General features: G+C 42.6%; 1 protein-coding gene across 1 annotated transcript in view; it reads right to left on the bottom strand.

The window, feature by feature from the left end:
* Positions 1-5445: 5445 nt before the first annotated feature.
* The window catches only part of LOC138625160 (gamma-aminobutyric acid receptor subunit rho-1-like), a 31883-nt gene continuing 19245 nt past the window's right edge, over positions 5446-18083 (bottom strand). Inside the window, exons 7-11 of the mRNA XM_069705899.1 lie at positions 10370-10452; positions 8131-8271; positions 7903-8055; positions 6976-7172; positions 5446-5736 (exon numbers count right to left, since the gene is read on the bottom strand). Of these exons, the coding sequence (XP_069562000.1) occupies positions 5446-5736; positions 6976-7172; positions 7903-8055; positions 8131-8271; positions 10370-10452 (865 nt within the window). The remainder of the gene's footprint in view (positions 5737-6975; positions 7173-7902; positions 8056-8130; positions 8272-10369; positions 10453-18083) is intronic.

Raw genomic sequence — 18083 nt, 5'->3', positions numbered from 1 at the left:
CCCCATTCCCTTTGTACCTGCTTTTAGGTTAGGTTAGGTTAGGTAGTTACTTTATTAATCCCCGAGGGGAATTTTTTTTCGCTACAGCAGCATACAGAAGCAATAAGATAATAATAGAACAATAGAAAAGCAATAAAATAACAGTAAAATAGCAGTAAAAATATAAAATATAAATATAAAATATAAAATGCACAGTATATACAGTACAGTATATATCTATATATATTATATACAAGCAACCAAGAAACACAGACAACAGTGTTATTGTTATGTGATGGATTTTTGCCAGAGGTGAGTTATTGTACAGTCTAATTGCGGTCGGCAGGAATGATCTCCTGTATCTGTCCTTGTGACAGCAGAGCTGGAGGAATCTTTTGGAGAAAGTGCTCCACTGTCCCTGCAGCAGGTGGTGGAGAGGGTGGTCAGGATTATCCAATATGGATAATAGTTTGTTCAGCGTCCTCCTCTCCACCACCTTTCCCAGACTATCCAGATTGTAGCCGATGATGGAGCCGGTCTTCTTAACCAGTTTGTTAAGTCTGTTGATATCACCGGCTCCAATGCTGCTCCCCCAGCAGACCACAGCGAAGTACAATGCACTGGCCACAACAGACTGGTAGAACATCTCCATCAAAGTTTCCTCAAGAAAAAGAGTCGACTCATCCCCTTCTTGTAGACAGCGTTGATGTTGGTCTTCCAGTTCAGTCTGTTGTCGATGGACACACCCAGATACTTGTACTCCTCAACCATGTCCACATCCTCTCCCAGAACTCTCAGCGGTTGTGGAGCCATCGTCTTCCTCCTGAAGTCGACCACCATCTCTCTGGTCTTGGCCACGTTCAGGAGCAGGTGATTTCTACCCGCCCACTCCACAAAGTCCTCCACTACTGCCCTGTACTCATCCTCCCGTCCATCTTTTATACATCCTACCACTGCAGAGTCATCAGAGAACTTCTGCAGATGGCAGGACTCTGAGTTGTACTGGAAGTCAGTTGTGTATAAGGTGAACAGGAAGGGGGACATAACAGTTCCCTGAGGAGCTCCAATACCACTGACCACCGTATCAGACAGCACACTGCCCAGACGGACAAACTGTGGTCTGCCTGTCAGGTAGTCAGTGATCCAGGAGACAGTGGACGCGTCCACCCCCACCACCTGCAGCTTCTCACTCAGTAGCAGTGGTTGGATGGTGTTGAATGCACTGGAGAAATCAAAGAAAGTGATTCTCACAGAGTCACCGGTTCCATCCAGGTGAGACTGAGCTCGTTGCAGCAGGTAGATGATGGCATCGTCCACTCCCACATGTATGGTAATACAGAGTTGGTTGTAGGTCACAAGATAGTCATCAATTAGATGCGGAAAGAATCACTTGCAAATAAGACAGACAACAAAGGAAACTTTTCGGACAAGAGACTTTCCGGACCCACAATGCAAACAAGAGGAAGAGACAAATCCTTTTTTTCCCATCAACTGTTTCAGAGACATTTTTTTGAGTAAAAGAAGGCCAGGCTAAGCTTTTCATGCTTCCTCAAACACTCATGTTAGTAGCATCACAGTTATCCTCACACATAAATCAGTACCATTTCAGATCATAAAGACTATTCAAGAACCATCTGGAAGATTTATAATCACTGAAGGAATTCTGTCCCAAAAAATAAATCGTATAAATATTTATGGGCCCAATGAAGACAACCCATAATTTTTCCAAAGACTATTTTTAAAAGTGTCTTCCTTGAAGGGACTTTATATTATCTTAGAGGATCATAACTGTTCCCCTGACCCAACGTTGGATAGATCCACACAACTCATGACAGACGCCATGTTATAAGGTTAGGTGTAACAGGACCCAAACACAGGCACACAGTATAAGTTCAAAACACAGTCTTTATTGATCAACAAAGGCCGGTACCTAAAGTCAATGTCTGATTCCTGAGTCAGGAGGGAAACTCCACCAACTCTCACTGGGGGCCAGGCTGTGCTGGGGGAATCCTGAGGTCCTCCACAGCGAGCGGCAACAGACTCTGGTACTGGAGTGACCAGGTGGCTCTGACTGATGGCTCTGCAGCACCTGGCACTCCCAGGTGGTCTCTCATCCAAGCAGTAACCAGGCCCAAACCTGCTTAGCTTCAGCAATCAGCTGAGATTGGGAGCACTGACAGATCGCACAGAGTCGAAGCAGAAACACGGTACCGGGAGCGGGAGCCGGAGTGGGAGCCGGAGCGGACAGCCGGTGACTGGCAGTGACTGGCAGTATCTAGCAGTATGGACCGACACCAGATGACTGCAGGGGTAGGGTACATATAGTCCGGGGAGGTGATTAGGGAAATGAGTCACCTGCAGGTGGTGATTTGGGGAGAGTGGTGGCAGCTGCTGAGACCGGTGAGGGGTGTGGCCATGGGAGGTGACAGAAGGCGGGGAGAGGAGGACTCAAAACACATGGGAAAACAATAACAAACAGACAGGGGAATGACAGAAAACATGAGGAGAGGTGATTGGGGACAAAACAGAGGAGCAAACAGTAGGAGCAGACAGGAATCCTAACAGTACCCCCCCCCTCAAAGAGAGCCTCTCGGCGACCAGACTGGACCGGACCGGGTGGGTGGAGGGGGACCGGCGGAGGGACGGAGGACCACAACAACACAAGACACGAGTAGGGAAACCTCGGTGGACAGAGGACGGGCATGGGGAAGGACAGACTGGGGTGACTGCTCCGGAGGACAGCCACGGGGCAGGATGGACTTGGGGGACCTCTCCGGAGGACGATGACGAGGCAGGGCTGGCTTGGGGAAGCTCTCCGGACGACGCATTGCCGGAGACTGGCGGCGAAATCCCTCCAGACCCCGAGCTGGAGGCGTGGTGTCGATCCAGCCAGAGGCAGGAGCTGGAGGCGGGGTGTCAACCCAGCCCCAGGCTGGAGATGGAGGCGGGGTGTTGACCCAGCCGGAGGCGGGGCATCGGCGACCCATCCAGCGACAGGAAACGGAGGAACGGTGTCATTGATCTGGCCGGAAGGTAGTGGCCCGATGACCTGTTGCCCGGCTGCGCTGGGGGAAGCCCGAGGTCCTCCACAGCAAGCAGCAACAAACTCTGGTACTGGAGTGACCGGGCAGCTCTGACTGGTGGCTCTGCAGCACCTGGTACTCCCAGGTGGTCTCCCATCCAAGTACTAACCAGGCCCAACCCTGCTTAACTTCAGCAGGGAGGAGGAACAGGAACAGGCAGACAGGTGACTGGCAGTGACTGGCAGTATCTAGCAGTATGGACTGACACTAGATGACTGCAGGGGCAGGGTACATATAGTCCGGGGAGGTGATCAGGGAAATGAGCCACCTGCAGGTGGTGATTTGGGGAGAGTGGTGGCAGTTGCTGAGACCGGTGAGGGGTGTGGCAATGGGAGGTGACAGGAGGCGGGGAGAGGAGGACACAGAACACATGGGGACACAATAACAAACAGAAAACATGAGGAGAGGTGATTGGGGACAAAACAGAGGAGCAAACATTAGGAGCAGACAGGAATCCTGACACGCCAGGCCAATAAAAACACTATTTCCCTGAAGAATGGGAAACTGAAATGGAACGTCACAATAAGACAGATGAACATTTAAATGACTCCATCAGTCCAGCGTCCTCCTCTCTGTTGCAGTGCAGACATCTCAGTACTGTAACTGTAGGAGAGATGGAGGAAATAACATGCACATGAAGCACAGATGGAGGAAATGTGAAGGGAAGTGATGTCACATGGTGACGTGTGGACAGACGGAAAATAAAGACAAGTCATAAACCTTATGTTCTTCTCTATGAAAGACATCATTAAATGCATACAGAAAAAAAATCATGCACGTGCTGTTGGATTTAAGCTGGAGTGTTCAGTTCACATAAAAGATGTGTGTTCATAGTACTTCCACATACAGGTAATAGGGAACGAGTGAGTGGTTTCAGATACAGCCAACGATGTTCATTACACAGCACAATGTCCTAGTGAACGTACGGAGGAGGAAAACTGACTTAAGAGTGTCAAAGTAAGAAATTAATGAAGTGAATAAATGATGATTTGGTTCCAATCGGCCAATAGCAATGATATTGTTGAGCATCTCTATTTTCTACATTTGTGTATTTCTGTCTGTACGTGAATAAGGAGGTCCTAACATACTCAAAGCCAGTGATTTCAGTTGAAGGAGGGTTAGCATAGCTAGCTGGTGTCATGTAGATTTCATAGAAATAGTTTGACGTTAAGACCACCCACCCCAATAACACAGACATACAGATATGAATATATACAGAATAACTTCAATAAAAGGTGATTCATAGAAATGTGTAATATAAATTTAACAATACAGTAGTTATGTCCTTTATCATGACCAACATGAATTTGTTATTTAGCTATGTACTTAATTATTTACGTACTCATTTATTCATTCTTAAGTCACCTTTTGTCCTCCATATAAAACTATTACAAAAAAAAACAAATTCACATCACGATTCACAACTGTTGACAGTTCAGCTACTCAGTGCAGACCAACCGTCAACCATCAGTGACGTCCTCGTTGGTTTGTGAACGTTATGAAGCCTCCAGTTCAGATTCTGTCCGTCACCATCTTACTAGTTCGGAGCGGTTTGGAGCAGGAAGTGACCATATTTGGATGAGCTGGAGGAGGAGCCAGCGGTGGATCTGACTGATCTGATTGGAAACCTGACGATACTACGTCCCGCCCACCGATAAGTGTAACCTGACTGCACCACAGGCCTGTCAATCAAACAGACATGCCCCCAAAAACAGGTCTTTTTGAATCTTATTTTCGAATGAAAGAGGGATTATTTTCAGATGGACCTCCAGAAAACTAATAAGAAGGAGTGACTTTAGCTAACAACACCGAGATAACTGATGGACACATTTTATTCACTTTGTATTTGATGAGAGAAGTTGAATGGGAGTCTATGGAGCCAGAGGCTTTTTGGAGCCGACCTCCAGTGGCACTTCTGCTTTGGCCTCATTTTTCAGACCTGATTCTACGAACACTTATACATACAGTCTGTGGTGCAGACACAATCCAAATACACAGTTCCTCATGAAAGGGATCTGTTTATGAAACACATATCTTGGACTGCAGGTGATGGTACAGAAAATAGAAACTGATCAAAAGCCAAAGAAGTCTTTCACTTTGATTTGAGTTCATTTCAGTTGGTCCAGAGAACGATATCCTACATTGCTGCCTGTTAACTTGGGTTCATCCATTATGTTTAAGAGAACCAGGAGATGAAAGCATGACCTCCTGCTGACTGGTCAGTTCAGTTGATGCATTGTAGATCCACAGACAGATTAGAGTTCCTGTGTTGCACCTGTTTTCATAGCTCTGCTACTTTAGTCATCGTTAAGTGCATCTGTTGAGTCTTCACACTTCTGCTGAAGCATTTAGAGCTCCGTTAGCCTCTGGATCTGTCTGAGACTCACAAGGAGTAGATGGACCAGTAGATGATGTTGAAGAGGATATAAGATCCAGGAAAGAGGACTCGGGAGTACTTGTCTATAACATGTGTGTCAATCCAGACGTTGTTGTAGGGGCCTGTGCCGACATGACCAGTGATCTGGTCGCTCTCCATCGCCAGCTGCACCAACATCCTCTCCTGTTTCACCCCGTTCTCCTCCGGCATGCCGTAGTTCCCCGTCGTCATGGCGTCCATCTCGCTGTAGCTGGCGGACATCATCCCGGGATGGGCGATGCCGCAGGTACATGGCAGCTGTGAGGAGACACAGAGGGCTGTTAGCTTTCCTTCCAAAACACTACAAGTCCACAAAAAACTGCTTCTCAATGGAAATGAATGAATCACTCAGATGATAAATGCTGCTGTCCTATCTGGGGAAAAATCTGGTTTTCATATAGTGAGTCAAATATGAGAATCTTCAAAACCCAGTTTGTCTTCCACCGCTGGTTTCAATGAAGATATTATCTTCTCTGCAGTATCTCAGTGGTCTTATTTTTGACACACCGCCTATTTCATACTCATAAGACAGTAAATTACTTGAGTAAATGCCATTTTTGCAGCATTGCATGATCAACATATAACATTGTAGTTTTAGCACAGAAAACCTCAAAAAGCGCATTAATAAGTAATATCGCTGATGTCCGTAAGCTAACAGGCTCAGTGATAATTCTAACATTTTCTTATTTTATTTATTATAATATTTTCCCTGACGTAGTTCCTCACATGCCAACATTTGCAGAAGAGCACTAAATCAAATTTTGTTTTTTTTAAGTTCAATACAATTCAGAGTGTTTTACATGTGAAAAAATAAAATTTAATAAACAACAACCAAGCAATAAAAGACACAAATAAAAAAGTAAAGCTGCTAGCAGGATGCTGGAAGATGCTTTGTATTTCTGTACATTTTAGTTTAGTTAGTTGTTATATCCTGCGTGGTGAATGACATGATGTTTTGCACATTTCCTGTCACTTCTATCATGTGTTAGAGTAATTCTGACCCAGTTTGAGGCGGCTCTGGTCACATGAAAGCATAAAGCACACCATTTCCAGGCCCTAATAAAAAATATAAAAGACCACACAAATTAAATAAACAACAAAGAAAGAAGGTGTTAATTTAATAAAAGTGAATTTATAACAACAAAAGTATTAAGAACCCTAAAACCATTTAATGATGGAAACTACTAAACACTAAGCACAGCTGAGGCTGATCGGAATATAGGTTATAATATATAATATAGTAAATATCAGAGAAATTGATAAGTTGGTTAGATAATAAACAAATCAGATCATCACCATTACTTGGATTCATCCTCTGGGGACCTTGAATATCTCACAAGTTTAATGTCAATCCCGGTGAAAGTTGTTGAGATATTTCAGTTTGGAGCAACAAACCAACCGGTGACTCCTTCCACCGTTTCTCGAACCATGTTGGATATAAATCAGCAGTGCTTTTCACCCGTAACGTACAGAAACCCCAGAGATGGCAGTACGAACCCTCTCTCTCAGCTTCCTCTCTTTGCGCTCCTGCAGAGTGGACAGGTAGTTGACGGCAGCGTACTCTATCACCGACAGGAAGACGAAGACAAAGCTGATCCACAAGTAGATGTCCACCGCTTTGATATAGGAGACCCTCGGCATGGAGGCGTTCACCCCGGTGATGATGGTGGACATGGTGAGCACCGTAGTTATACCTGCAACACGATCAATTCACCATTATCTCCTCTCTTCAAGAAGCCACAGCTTCTTCTCCTGTGGAAAAAAACATCTGAAAAAATTGTTTGCTAAAAGCTGTAAATGACATTGAAAGTTTCAATATCTCGCTGTGATTTAAAGCTGATGGAAGTTGTCGGCTGCCAAAGTTGAAATCAGATCATGTGAAGGAATTTTATTTATACTTTTGATTTTTTTATATAGGTGTCCAACAACAGTTAAATAAAATAGTAAAAATAATTGTTTTTATTTTAAAAACGACACCCAGACATTTTACTATCATTTAAAATACAGCTGATTAAGAATTTATTTTTAAACTATATTTTTTTGAACATTTTCTTTAGTAGACGTACATACATACATGTACAAAACAGGCAAAATTTACAAAACAAACCCCAAAATACATAAATACAAATAAATTAATATAAAACACTTATCAGACTCAAGGCCATGTTTTTACATGACTCCTAATTACATGCTAAGTTTAAGTATTCCATTACTTCAGGTTTACATCAGGGAGGACTCGTTCCTCCTTTTCATCATCTGGTAAATTAATGTTTCAGAAAGCAGTAAATGGTCCCAGATCTTTTCAAACATTTCTCTTTTTCCTTTCTGTCTCCAGTTCCTCTTCTAGAGGGAAGGTTATTAACATCTGTCGAACCCAATACTTAATACCTGGTTAGCTAATAGGTGAAGGTGCAGCGCTCTCACCCAGTGGCACTCTGGCAGGGACGGCCCGGCGGTCGATCCAGAAGGACACCCAGGACAACATGACCATCAGCGTGGCAGGGAAGTAGGTCTGCAGCAGGAAGAAGAAGATGTGGCGCCGCAGAGTGAAGTTGATGTACAGACGGTTGTACCAGCCTGGAGGAAGAGGAGATGAAGATGAAGATGAAGCTGCAGAGTCCCGACAGACGGATGGCCGGTGTGGTGTCGTACCTGTGCTGCTGTAGAAGGCCAGCTTGGTGGTTGTGTGGAACTCCTGGATGAGGAACTGGGAGAGAGAAATTCTCTCGTCTGTGTTTAACGACCGGTTCCCCTTCTTCCAGTATAGCATCAGGTCGTCGTCTGTGTACGCATCTGGAGGCACAGGAAGTAGAATAAAGCCTGGTGTGATGAATATGAATATGAGAAGACTCCACACTATGGTCTGATTAATTGGTCCGTTACTGTTCTCACTTTACATGAACCAAATGATGATGCAGCTGTGTGTTTTTAGCAATAAATAAATGGATGAGCAATAATTTACTAAAATTAAACGAGGATAAAACAGAAATCCTGCTCGTCGGCCCCAAAACAAAAAGAGAAATCATAGAAAAAGATCTGGGGCAACTAACTCCGTGGGGACGATCAGGCCGACATTAACAAGGTGACCAAAACTTATTTTTTCCACCTTAGAAACATCGCCAAAGTGCAGCCGTTTATAAATCAGACAGATGCTGAAAAGTTGATTGATGCCTTCATTTCTAGCCGACTGGACTACTGTAATGCACTTTTTACTGGCCGACCAATGAAAACAACAGAGAGACTTCAGCTCATCCAAAACTCTGCAGCTTGAGTATTAACCAGAACCAAGAGGAGAGAACACATCAGCCCAGTTCTGGCTGCTCTGCACGGTTTACCTGTGAGACTCTGGTCTGACTTTAAGCTCCGCCTCCTCACATACAAAGCTCTTAATGGGCTTGGACAGAGTTACATCTCTAACTCTCTGGTGAACTATGAGCCTTCAAGAACACTGAGATGATCTGCTGCTGGTTTATTGGAGGTTCCCAGCAACAGCCGAAAGAAAATTGGGGACGCAGCTTTTGTCAGCTACGCTCCAAAGCTGTGGCACAAACTACCTGTTAGATATCAGGGAAGCTAGCTCAGTTAATACTTTCAAAAGACAGCTCAAAACATATCTCTTTACTTTAGCCTTTAACTAGCTACTCTTGAAGCTCTCTTGCACCTGCAATGCTCTTAAACTACCGAGCCTTTGAAATGCATATTGCTCATTTTATATTTTAACTATTTTAACTTAAAAAGACTGATATGTAAGTGAAAAGGGAATTTTAGTGGTGTAGGAACGGGTTGGACCCGTGTGAGTTTTTAACTGAGGTTTAGCAGAAACCTGGAGGTACACTGACGAGTCTACCTTAAAGATTTAATCTCGAGTCTGTTACTGGGTAATATTATAGACTGTGTGAAGTAAAGTTCTAGAAAAGTGCACAAGACGTACAACTGCTACAACTGCTTTGTCCACTACTTCATATCATAAATTGAATCTTAGAGAACAACCCAAATCAAGTCTACTTGTAGTAAATTTTATGCATTTGATCTGTTTCTTATGCTTTTTATCTGTTTCTTATGCATTTTATGTTTTATCTCATTTATTTTCTATATTTTTAAATGTTCCTTTATATCTGTTTTTATGTGAAACACATGTAATTATCTTGCTGTGAAGCACTTTGAGCTGCATTTCTTGTATGAAAGGTGCTTTACAAATAAAGTTTATTATGATTATGATGATGATGATGATGATGATTATTATTAATCTATACCATGACCAGGTATGACAGGCTCATGAACCAGACCAGCCTAACTGATAATGTCCAGTGATTGGGCCGGACCAATGTCAGTGAAGAAAACAGCCCAGTCACGTCTTTAAACCCATTTGGACTGCCATTAAACAGGCGTATCAGCAAAAAAAAAAAACTGACACGTTTCGTGCAGGACATTAAAACCTCTGGCTGATGATTCAATTTAGTTCAATTCAATTTTATTTATATAGCACCAAATCACAACACAGGTTATTTCATGGCACTTAACACAGTAAAGTCCTTACAGTAGAACTTTACAACATTATACAGAGAAACCCAATAATTGAACAATTCCTCCTCCAACAGAGAGAAGGAAAAACTCCCTCTTAACAGGAAGATACCTCTGACAGAACACAGGCTCAGAGGTGGGCGGAGCATCTGTTAACAGAACCAGACTCAGAGGTGGGCGAAGCATCTGCCAGTTGGGGTGAAAGGAGAGCAGAGACAATGTGGTGTGATGATGTGAAGTGGAGGAAGGCATAGTGGAGAGGATGAGGACGGAGAGAGAACAGCTGACAGAAAACAGATTTACAGCAGCAGTGGGCAAAGAGCAGTTGGCTACCAGACTTTACACCTTCAGAGGTTTTAGAGGCACTTACAGCTCTCGATCTCCAAAGAGCATGTCTGCGTGTCGAGTGGAAAACGACTCAGGTCCATGCTGCACATGGCCGTGACGGTCACTCTGAAACCACACGACAGTTAGTCAGTAATTTACTATCTGATGTGTTTAAATCCAAGTTGGTGAGGTGAAAAGTTTATTGTCAGACAACAATTTGTAATCAGGATATCTTTCTGTGCAATTGTGCACAAAAAAGTTAACAAGGGGACGTAATTAGCAAAAATATTAACATTACATTAGTATCACTGACTCATCGTTATTAAGCTGTTATTCACTCTAAGAAGTATGAATTTCAAAGTGTGTATGTTGCTCCAAAACCTGAATATATCATTCAGCATTAATGCTTCCTTCCATATGTACAAGCTACCCATGCCATGTGCACTAATGCATCCCTGTACCATCACAGATGCTGGTTTTTGAACTGAGCGCTGATAACAAGCTGGATGGTCCCTCTCCTCTTTAACCTGGAGGATGCAGCGTCCATGATTTCCAAAAAGAATTTCAGATTGTGATTCATCAGACCTCAGGACAGTTTTCCACTTCACCTCAGTCCATCTTCAATGATCTCGGTCCAGAGAAAGTGGCGGTGTTTCTGGATATGTTTATATCTGGTTTCTTCTTTGTAGAGTTTTAACCTGCATTTGTGGACGCAGCGATGAACTGTGTTCACAGACGATGGTTTTCACAAGTGTTCCTGAGCCCATGCAATGATTTCCACTCCAGAATAGTGTCTGTTTTTAATGCAGTGCTGCCTGAGGGCCCGAAGCTCACCACCATCCAATATTGGTTTTCAGTCTTGTCCCTTGTATTCAGAGATTTCTCCAGATTCTCTGTTTTTCAGCCTCTAAGTATACATTTCAATGTGTAGGAATTCCTCCGGCTTCTGACTCTGGCTGGTAGTGGAGTTACAGCAACTGACTGTACCTCAAAATTAAAATGTTACAAAGAGCGAAGAAAGTTGTTCAATTCAACCTTCCAGCTGTTTTTTGACTAAAATTATCTTTTGAGGCAATTTTTTTTAAAGGTTACAGAACAGTCCAACACACCAACTTTGTGTCTCTTCGTCACTTCACCTCCTCCTTTGCTTCCATTATCGTAACTGAAGCCACTAGATGGTGCTGTCAGAGTGAAATGTAACTGTAATAAGCTGCTTGCTTCTATTTATGGAGGACAGCATTGTGTCAAAGAGTCAAACAGAGTCACAGGCTGCGAGTCCATATCATCCACCTAAATAGCTTTACTTTTTGACTCATTCATAAATGTTGACCTTTTATTATTATAAGTTTATAATGCATCCCTGTCGCTCCACAGAGTTACAGAGTTTTATTCTCTACATATTCCCACATGGTTTGAAGCAGAGGTTTCAGCACAGATTTGGTTTCTGGCACAGAGATGATAAATGAAAAGACATAATCCAGCTCAGGATGAGAGGGGACGACAAGGTCGGCAGGCGAGGTCATCCTTAAAGGCAGTCTGTCTGAAAAACCTCCCACCAGGGCCCTGCAGATTAACACAAGCCATGTGGTGATTTTATGTATACAATTTATCATCATACGTTAAGTATACGTTCAGGTGGAAAAGGAAAAGCAACCACTGCTGCTAAGCATATAAATAACCCTCACCTTCAATAATATTCATTGCATGTATTTCCAGGGTCTCCAGTAGGTATGTCTGGGTTTAAGTGTTATCGCCGCTCTTTTAAATAATTTTCACTTTTTCTCTACAGCATTTAATGTGTATTCTGTATTTTTCTTTTACTCTTTGTTTACTCCTGAGAGTAGCTACTCACACTACGGACAAAGTGTCACATCTGCACAATGCACCTGACTCCAGAGGAACCGAGGCACAGGTGGAGCAGCTGCAGAGCTGCTGCTACGCTAAAGGCTGAGGGAACAGAGAAATGCAGGAGACATAAAAACATCTATTTATACAGTTTGAGGACCACCAGGAGTTCAGTCTGCTGTCTGACAGAAACGTGGCTGACAGATGTGGACGTCCTGAGACTCACCATCATGAGAGCCGACAGAGGAGATAAGCTATGAACCAGTGGTGACAACATGGCCTGGATGACCAACACTGTCAATGGCCTGACAGTTGCAGGCGGGTTTGAAATTGGTATGAAGACCAGTCACATGCTGCAGGCAGTGAATTGTCAGGGAAATGTTATTGTAGAGGCCTGATACTCTGAGACTCCTCTGATTGGGCGAAAGGTCCCAGATGGACAACGCGATCTCATGAACCACCTGTCCATGATGAGTGTTAATGAAACTTACAGTTTTCCTCTGTTTTCCACATGTGATCACATGTAGAACACGTGTTTACCACATGTTGCAACATATAATAACATGGGAAAAATATGTGAAAAAGTTTCCCACATGTTGTAATATGTGGTAACACGTGGACAACATGTGGAAAACATGTTATCATATGAAATGTGTCACAAATACTGCAGATTTTCACCAAGACATTTTAACAGGTGAAGTAATGTTAGAAACATACAAACACAAAGGTTCAACAGAACCAGAATTATTTACCCACATCATTACATTTTTGGGGCATTTTGATCATTTTTAATGTCAGTTTTTTCAATAAACCTGCAAAGCATGTTTGAAAGTATAAACAGATTTGTATGACATATTTGTTTTATCTTCTTTTTTTACAGCTTGATGTTTTTTTTTACATGTAATCCCAGTGATTTTACTCAGGTAAATATATGGATTTATATGCGAATATACATGAGTTTCCTTTATAATCCTGTGCGTTTGTTACATCATCACCTGGAACATCATGTGACCTGCAGTAACCTCAGGTTACCCCTTCCTCATATTCCTCACCTGCTGTCCTTCATCAGCCCCTGGCCCTCACTGTTGGATCCCTGCTCTCTCAGTTCAGCTGCTTCCCTCTCTGGACTGCAGTTTAAAGCTCCTCTGATCATCCAGTCAGTCTGCTGAGTGCTGTAAAAACACTTTGAACTGTTCCCTACCTCCATGCAGTGAGTCTGCATCCGGGTTCACAAGCTTAAAACTTAACTGGGTGCCACATGTAACACCATGAAAATGTTCTGAAACCATATGTTTCCATGGCCAAAACATGTGCAGCACATGTGCACGACATACTTCACATGGGATTTGAACATGCTGTTATATTTTAAGTTTCCCCTGTGATCACATGAGAAACTGGTGTTTATTCTGTAAGGGCTGGTAACCTCAATAAGAACTGTTTCTGTGCAGTGTGTGGTTGCAACACTGATTGATATTCCTCAAGAATATTACAGATATTGCCACATGTTATTAATTGAGAGGTGACAGACATTTCTGAAAGTTTACATAAAAAAGATAAAGTTTGAAATTGGTCTAAAATGGCTTTAAACGAGAGGTTGACATGTAGGCTTCTTAAGGAGAGGACAAACTATAGCCTGTTTAAAACTGTGTGTGAGGGAGCCAGTGGACAAGTAGCAGGTAATGATAGGGAGGAACTGTGATGCAACAGTCTGGAAAATCAGAAATCTGGTGGGGATGATGTCAAAATGACAGGTGGAGGAATGTGAGGAAAAGACTACGATCTCCTCTAATTCTCACATTAAAATCTTCCTCCTCTAATTCTAACATTAAAATCTTCTTCCTTTAATTTTCACGTTAAAATCTTCTACCTTTAATTCTCATTAAAATCTTCCTCCTCTAATTCTCACGTTAAAATCTTCCTCCTCTAATTCTAACATTAAAATCTTCTTCCTTTAATTCTCACGTTAAAATCTTCTACCTTTAGTTCTCATTAAAATCTTCCTCCTCTAATTCTCACATTAAAATCTTCCTTTAATTCTCATTGAAATCTTCCTCCTCTAATTCTCACATTAAAATATTCTTCCTTTAATTCTCATTAAAATCTTCCTCCTCTAATTTTAACATTAAAATCTTCCTCTAATTCTCACATTAAAATCTTCCTCCTCTAATTCTCACGTTAAAATCTTCTTCCTCTAATTCTCACATTAAAATCTTCTTCCTTTAGTTCTCACATTAAAATCTTCTTCCTTTAATTCTCACGTTAAAATCTTCTACCTTTAGTTCTCATTCTCACATTAAAATATTCTTCCTTTAATTCTCATTAAAATCTTCCTCCTCTAATTTTAACATTAAAATCTTCCTCTAATTCTCACATTAAAATCTTCCTCCTCTAATTCTCACGTTAAAATCTTCTTCCTCTAATTCTCACATTAAAATCTTCTTCCTTTAGTTCTCACATTAAAATCTTCTTCCTCTAATTCTCACATTAAAATCTTCCTCCTCTAATTCTCACATTAAAATCTTCCTCCTCATCAGGTTTTTGATGGGGACAATGGTCTGACAGGTTTTATAAAACTGATCTAAGAACACACTGACAGAGAGGTTGTTCTGATCGGGGATATTACTGACCAAAGCAGCTCAAAACTTTTACCAGAAACGTTAGTTAGGTTAAGAGAAGAAGACATCGTCCAGGTGGACGGCTGATGAGGAGGACAGAGCGGGAAAATAAAGTTTGAAAGATCCCGTGAGACAGTATTGGATCGAGAGTGTCCCTCATTAAGTGATGGCTTTTTAACACACTGGTCAAGGTTAAAGTACTCAAAGAGATTAATACGATCAGCAGTAGAAGTGGACCAGGAGGGGCAGCGGATGTGTTCATTAAAGTTATCTGACATATTTGACCACAGTAAGTTAAAGAAGCTGGAACTGGATGCTGGACGTTTAAAACAGACTCAAAGGTAGAAAACATATTAAGAGATTAAGGGGAACATTTGTTGTAGGTATTAAAATGATAGCTGACAGACTTGGTTGATTAAAACAGGAGTAATTAGAGAGATATGCCTTCGGTAGTGGGGCAGAGCGTCCAGGGATTAACCAGGACCCTGTGGATCGGAGATGAGGACCGGGCTGTCCTGAGGTCACCTGGCTGCTCCGACTGTCGCTCACAGCTTCAGTTCTCTTCTCTGTGAATAACAGTCAGGGAACTCGGCTCGTACAGCCACGCGTTCGTCCCGCCCCTCCTTCACTGTGATTGGACGGTTGTTGACAGACGAGGGTAACTCTTGGTGACCAGACAAAAAACGCTGAACGCTCAGCACAGAATTAACCCGAAGTCTTGCCCAGCAGGAAGGAACGTCTGCAAACGGTCCTCTATGGAGCATCGTCAGACCTGTAGATTCACGGAGTAAAATTGGGTTCTGGTTGGCACCAGGCTGGTCCTGAGGTACCTACAGTCAGAACTCTATACAATATGCTGGACCAAGTTTTTAACGAGTTCTTTAACACCCAGTTTGTTGGGGTGCTGAACATCTGACTTCTAAAAGTCACACCTGGTCTAGAATCGATCGAAGTGGCCGATGGAGGTCAGATAAGGAAGTGAAGGTGTAGACGAAGACGGATGAACCTTTCAGGGGTTTTTGAAAGAGGTGGGATGAGGACAGGAAAAAGGCTGGTGCTGAATTGAGATGGAAAGAGACTCGTTGATTACAAAATTTAATTACTTCTTTATCCGTGACGTCATTGGTGTTCTGATGGACGATTACTGTGTGAACTGAGGGGACAGTTCCTATGAGACACCGAGGTTGTTGAGGAGAGTCGGTACTTCTTTGTCAGGCTGCAGCTGGCTGGCCAATGATACATGGATTTGTAGGTTTGCAGATGTTGATATGACCTTTTCAGTTTTAATTTTATGTTATGAAGTCAGTAGGATGCAGGAGACAGATGGCCTGCTGGTTGGTCTGTGGATTACAGAATCATTTGTTTTGGCTTTTGGCCTCCTATTGCTCACCAAAATGACGAGGTCGTGCTCTGCAGCATTAACGGTCATAATTGGCACAATGTTATCCCCTTAAATACACATCTTGTACCGAGGCATCTGCTGCCACTCAGTCTTGGCAGGACTTCCTGTTGCCATTACATCCAGAGGACCTACTAACATCATTACTTGCCCCACTCAGAGAGCATCACATCCACACTTCATGTCCAGTTAAATAGGAACTAGTTTGAACTGATTTGATGTTTTTATAACAGCACAGTTAAGAGTATTTAACATGGACTATCACAGCAGGTGTTATTCAGACACTGATGACGGCTCTGCTCGGTTTGTGTCCCAGTAAGACGCTAACAATATGAGCTAACAGCACCAGAACCTGAAACTGATGCAGCTGTGTACGACACGGCCATCGTTAAGGTAATTCATTACATCTGTTCCTTTCCTGCAGACACATGTCAATAACATAATGCTATAAATAAAGATCAAAGTAAACACTGAGTTATAATTAATCAAACATCAGTAAGTACATGAACAACTGGGAATCCAGGACTGAAGAGTCATTATGACCACCTGGTTAAGATGCTGTTGGAACTTTATTTGGCATTAAATCAGCTGTTAGATATGTGGGGAACATTTGTTGTTGGTATTAAAATGATAGCTGACAGACTTGGTTGATTAAAACAGGAGTAATTAGGGAGATATGCCTTTGGTAGTGGGGCAGAGTGTCCAGGGATTAACCAGGACTCCATGGTTTGGAGATGAGGACTGGGGTGTCCTGAGGTACCTACAGTCAGAACTGGACCAATATGCTTGACCAAGTTTTTAACGAGTTCTTTAACACCCTGTTTGCTGGGGTGCTGAACATCTGACTTCTAAAAGTCACACCTGGTCTAGAATCGGTCAGAGTGGCCGATGGAGCTACTCTGACGAACGATGGATGTGATGTGATGTGAAGATGTCACAGAAGAGAATCTGATGATGTCACAGGAGAGGATCTGATGATGTCACAGGAGAGGATCTGATGATGTCACAGAAGAGAATCTGATTTTCTCACAGAAGAGAATCTGATGATGTCACAGAAGAGAATCTGATGATGTCACAGAAGAGAATCTGATGATATCACAGCAGAACAGTAGAAGTTGGGCTTCAGAAGCGTCAGGAAACATTTCCAAATGGTCTGAACAACATCTCCCAACAGCAGGTTCATGGTGAAGACAGCATGAAGAGCAACGCAACCGAACACGCAGCAGAAAGCTGCATCTAAGAAAAGAGAGCTGCAGTTTGTGGACACTGAACAAACTGCAGGTACGACGTGCTGCCTTCTACCGCAGGATCTCCAGTTCAATGCTGCTGAAGATGATGGAGCCACAGCACAAGACAACAGTGGGACGTCTCAACATACTGGAGCAGCTGGAATAAATGCAACGGGCCCAGGTGAGACAAAATGTCCTCTGATTAACAGCAACAGTGATGACTCAGCAGATGGACACCTTCTAGGTCTGTTATTAGTGTCCATAATAAGGATCCAGATGCAGTCAAGTGTTTTTTAACCATCAGTTCTTTGTGACTTTCACATCTTTTACTGGTTTTAGAGTTTGTTAACGACAGAGTAACTCACCTCTTTCTGTCCCTCTGTCTGTCTCAGTCCCTCCCTCTTCCTCTATAAACACAGTTATTTGCTTGGATAATAAATTAAAAATAGTAAAAACTAGACACCTCAGTATTTAATTTTTTTTTTTAATTGTCATTTAAATGTCAAAAAGCAATTAAATACCCGGTGTAATACCCAGAGACGTCACTAGATGGGGTACAGCTCTGAGGACATCCGCTGGAGGTGCTGCAGAATAAACCTGCAGTCAAGCTGTATGAACGCTAAAGTTTTCAGCCTTTTTGTTTCTACATTCAGGTACGTTAATATTCAT

Source organism: Brachyistius frenatus, unplaced genomic scaffold, assembly GCF_029030835.1.
Source record: "Brachyistius frenatus isolate BFR_SWC_R1_liver_20210118 unplaced genomic scaffold, ASM2903083v1 Contig_59, whole genome shotgun sequence".
In the NCBI taxonomy this organism is placed as follows: Eukaryota; Metazoa; Chordata; class Actinopteri; family Embiotocidae; genus Brachyistius; species Brachyistius frenatus.
Note: the sequence above shows the minus strand (reverse complement) of the source record. Positions and strands in the feature narration are given on the sequence as shown.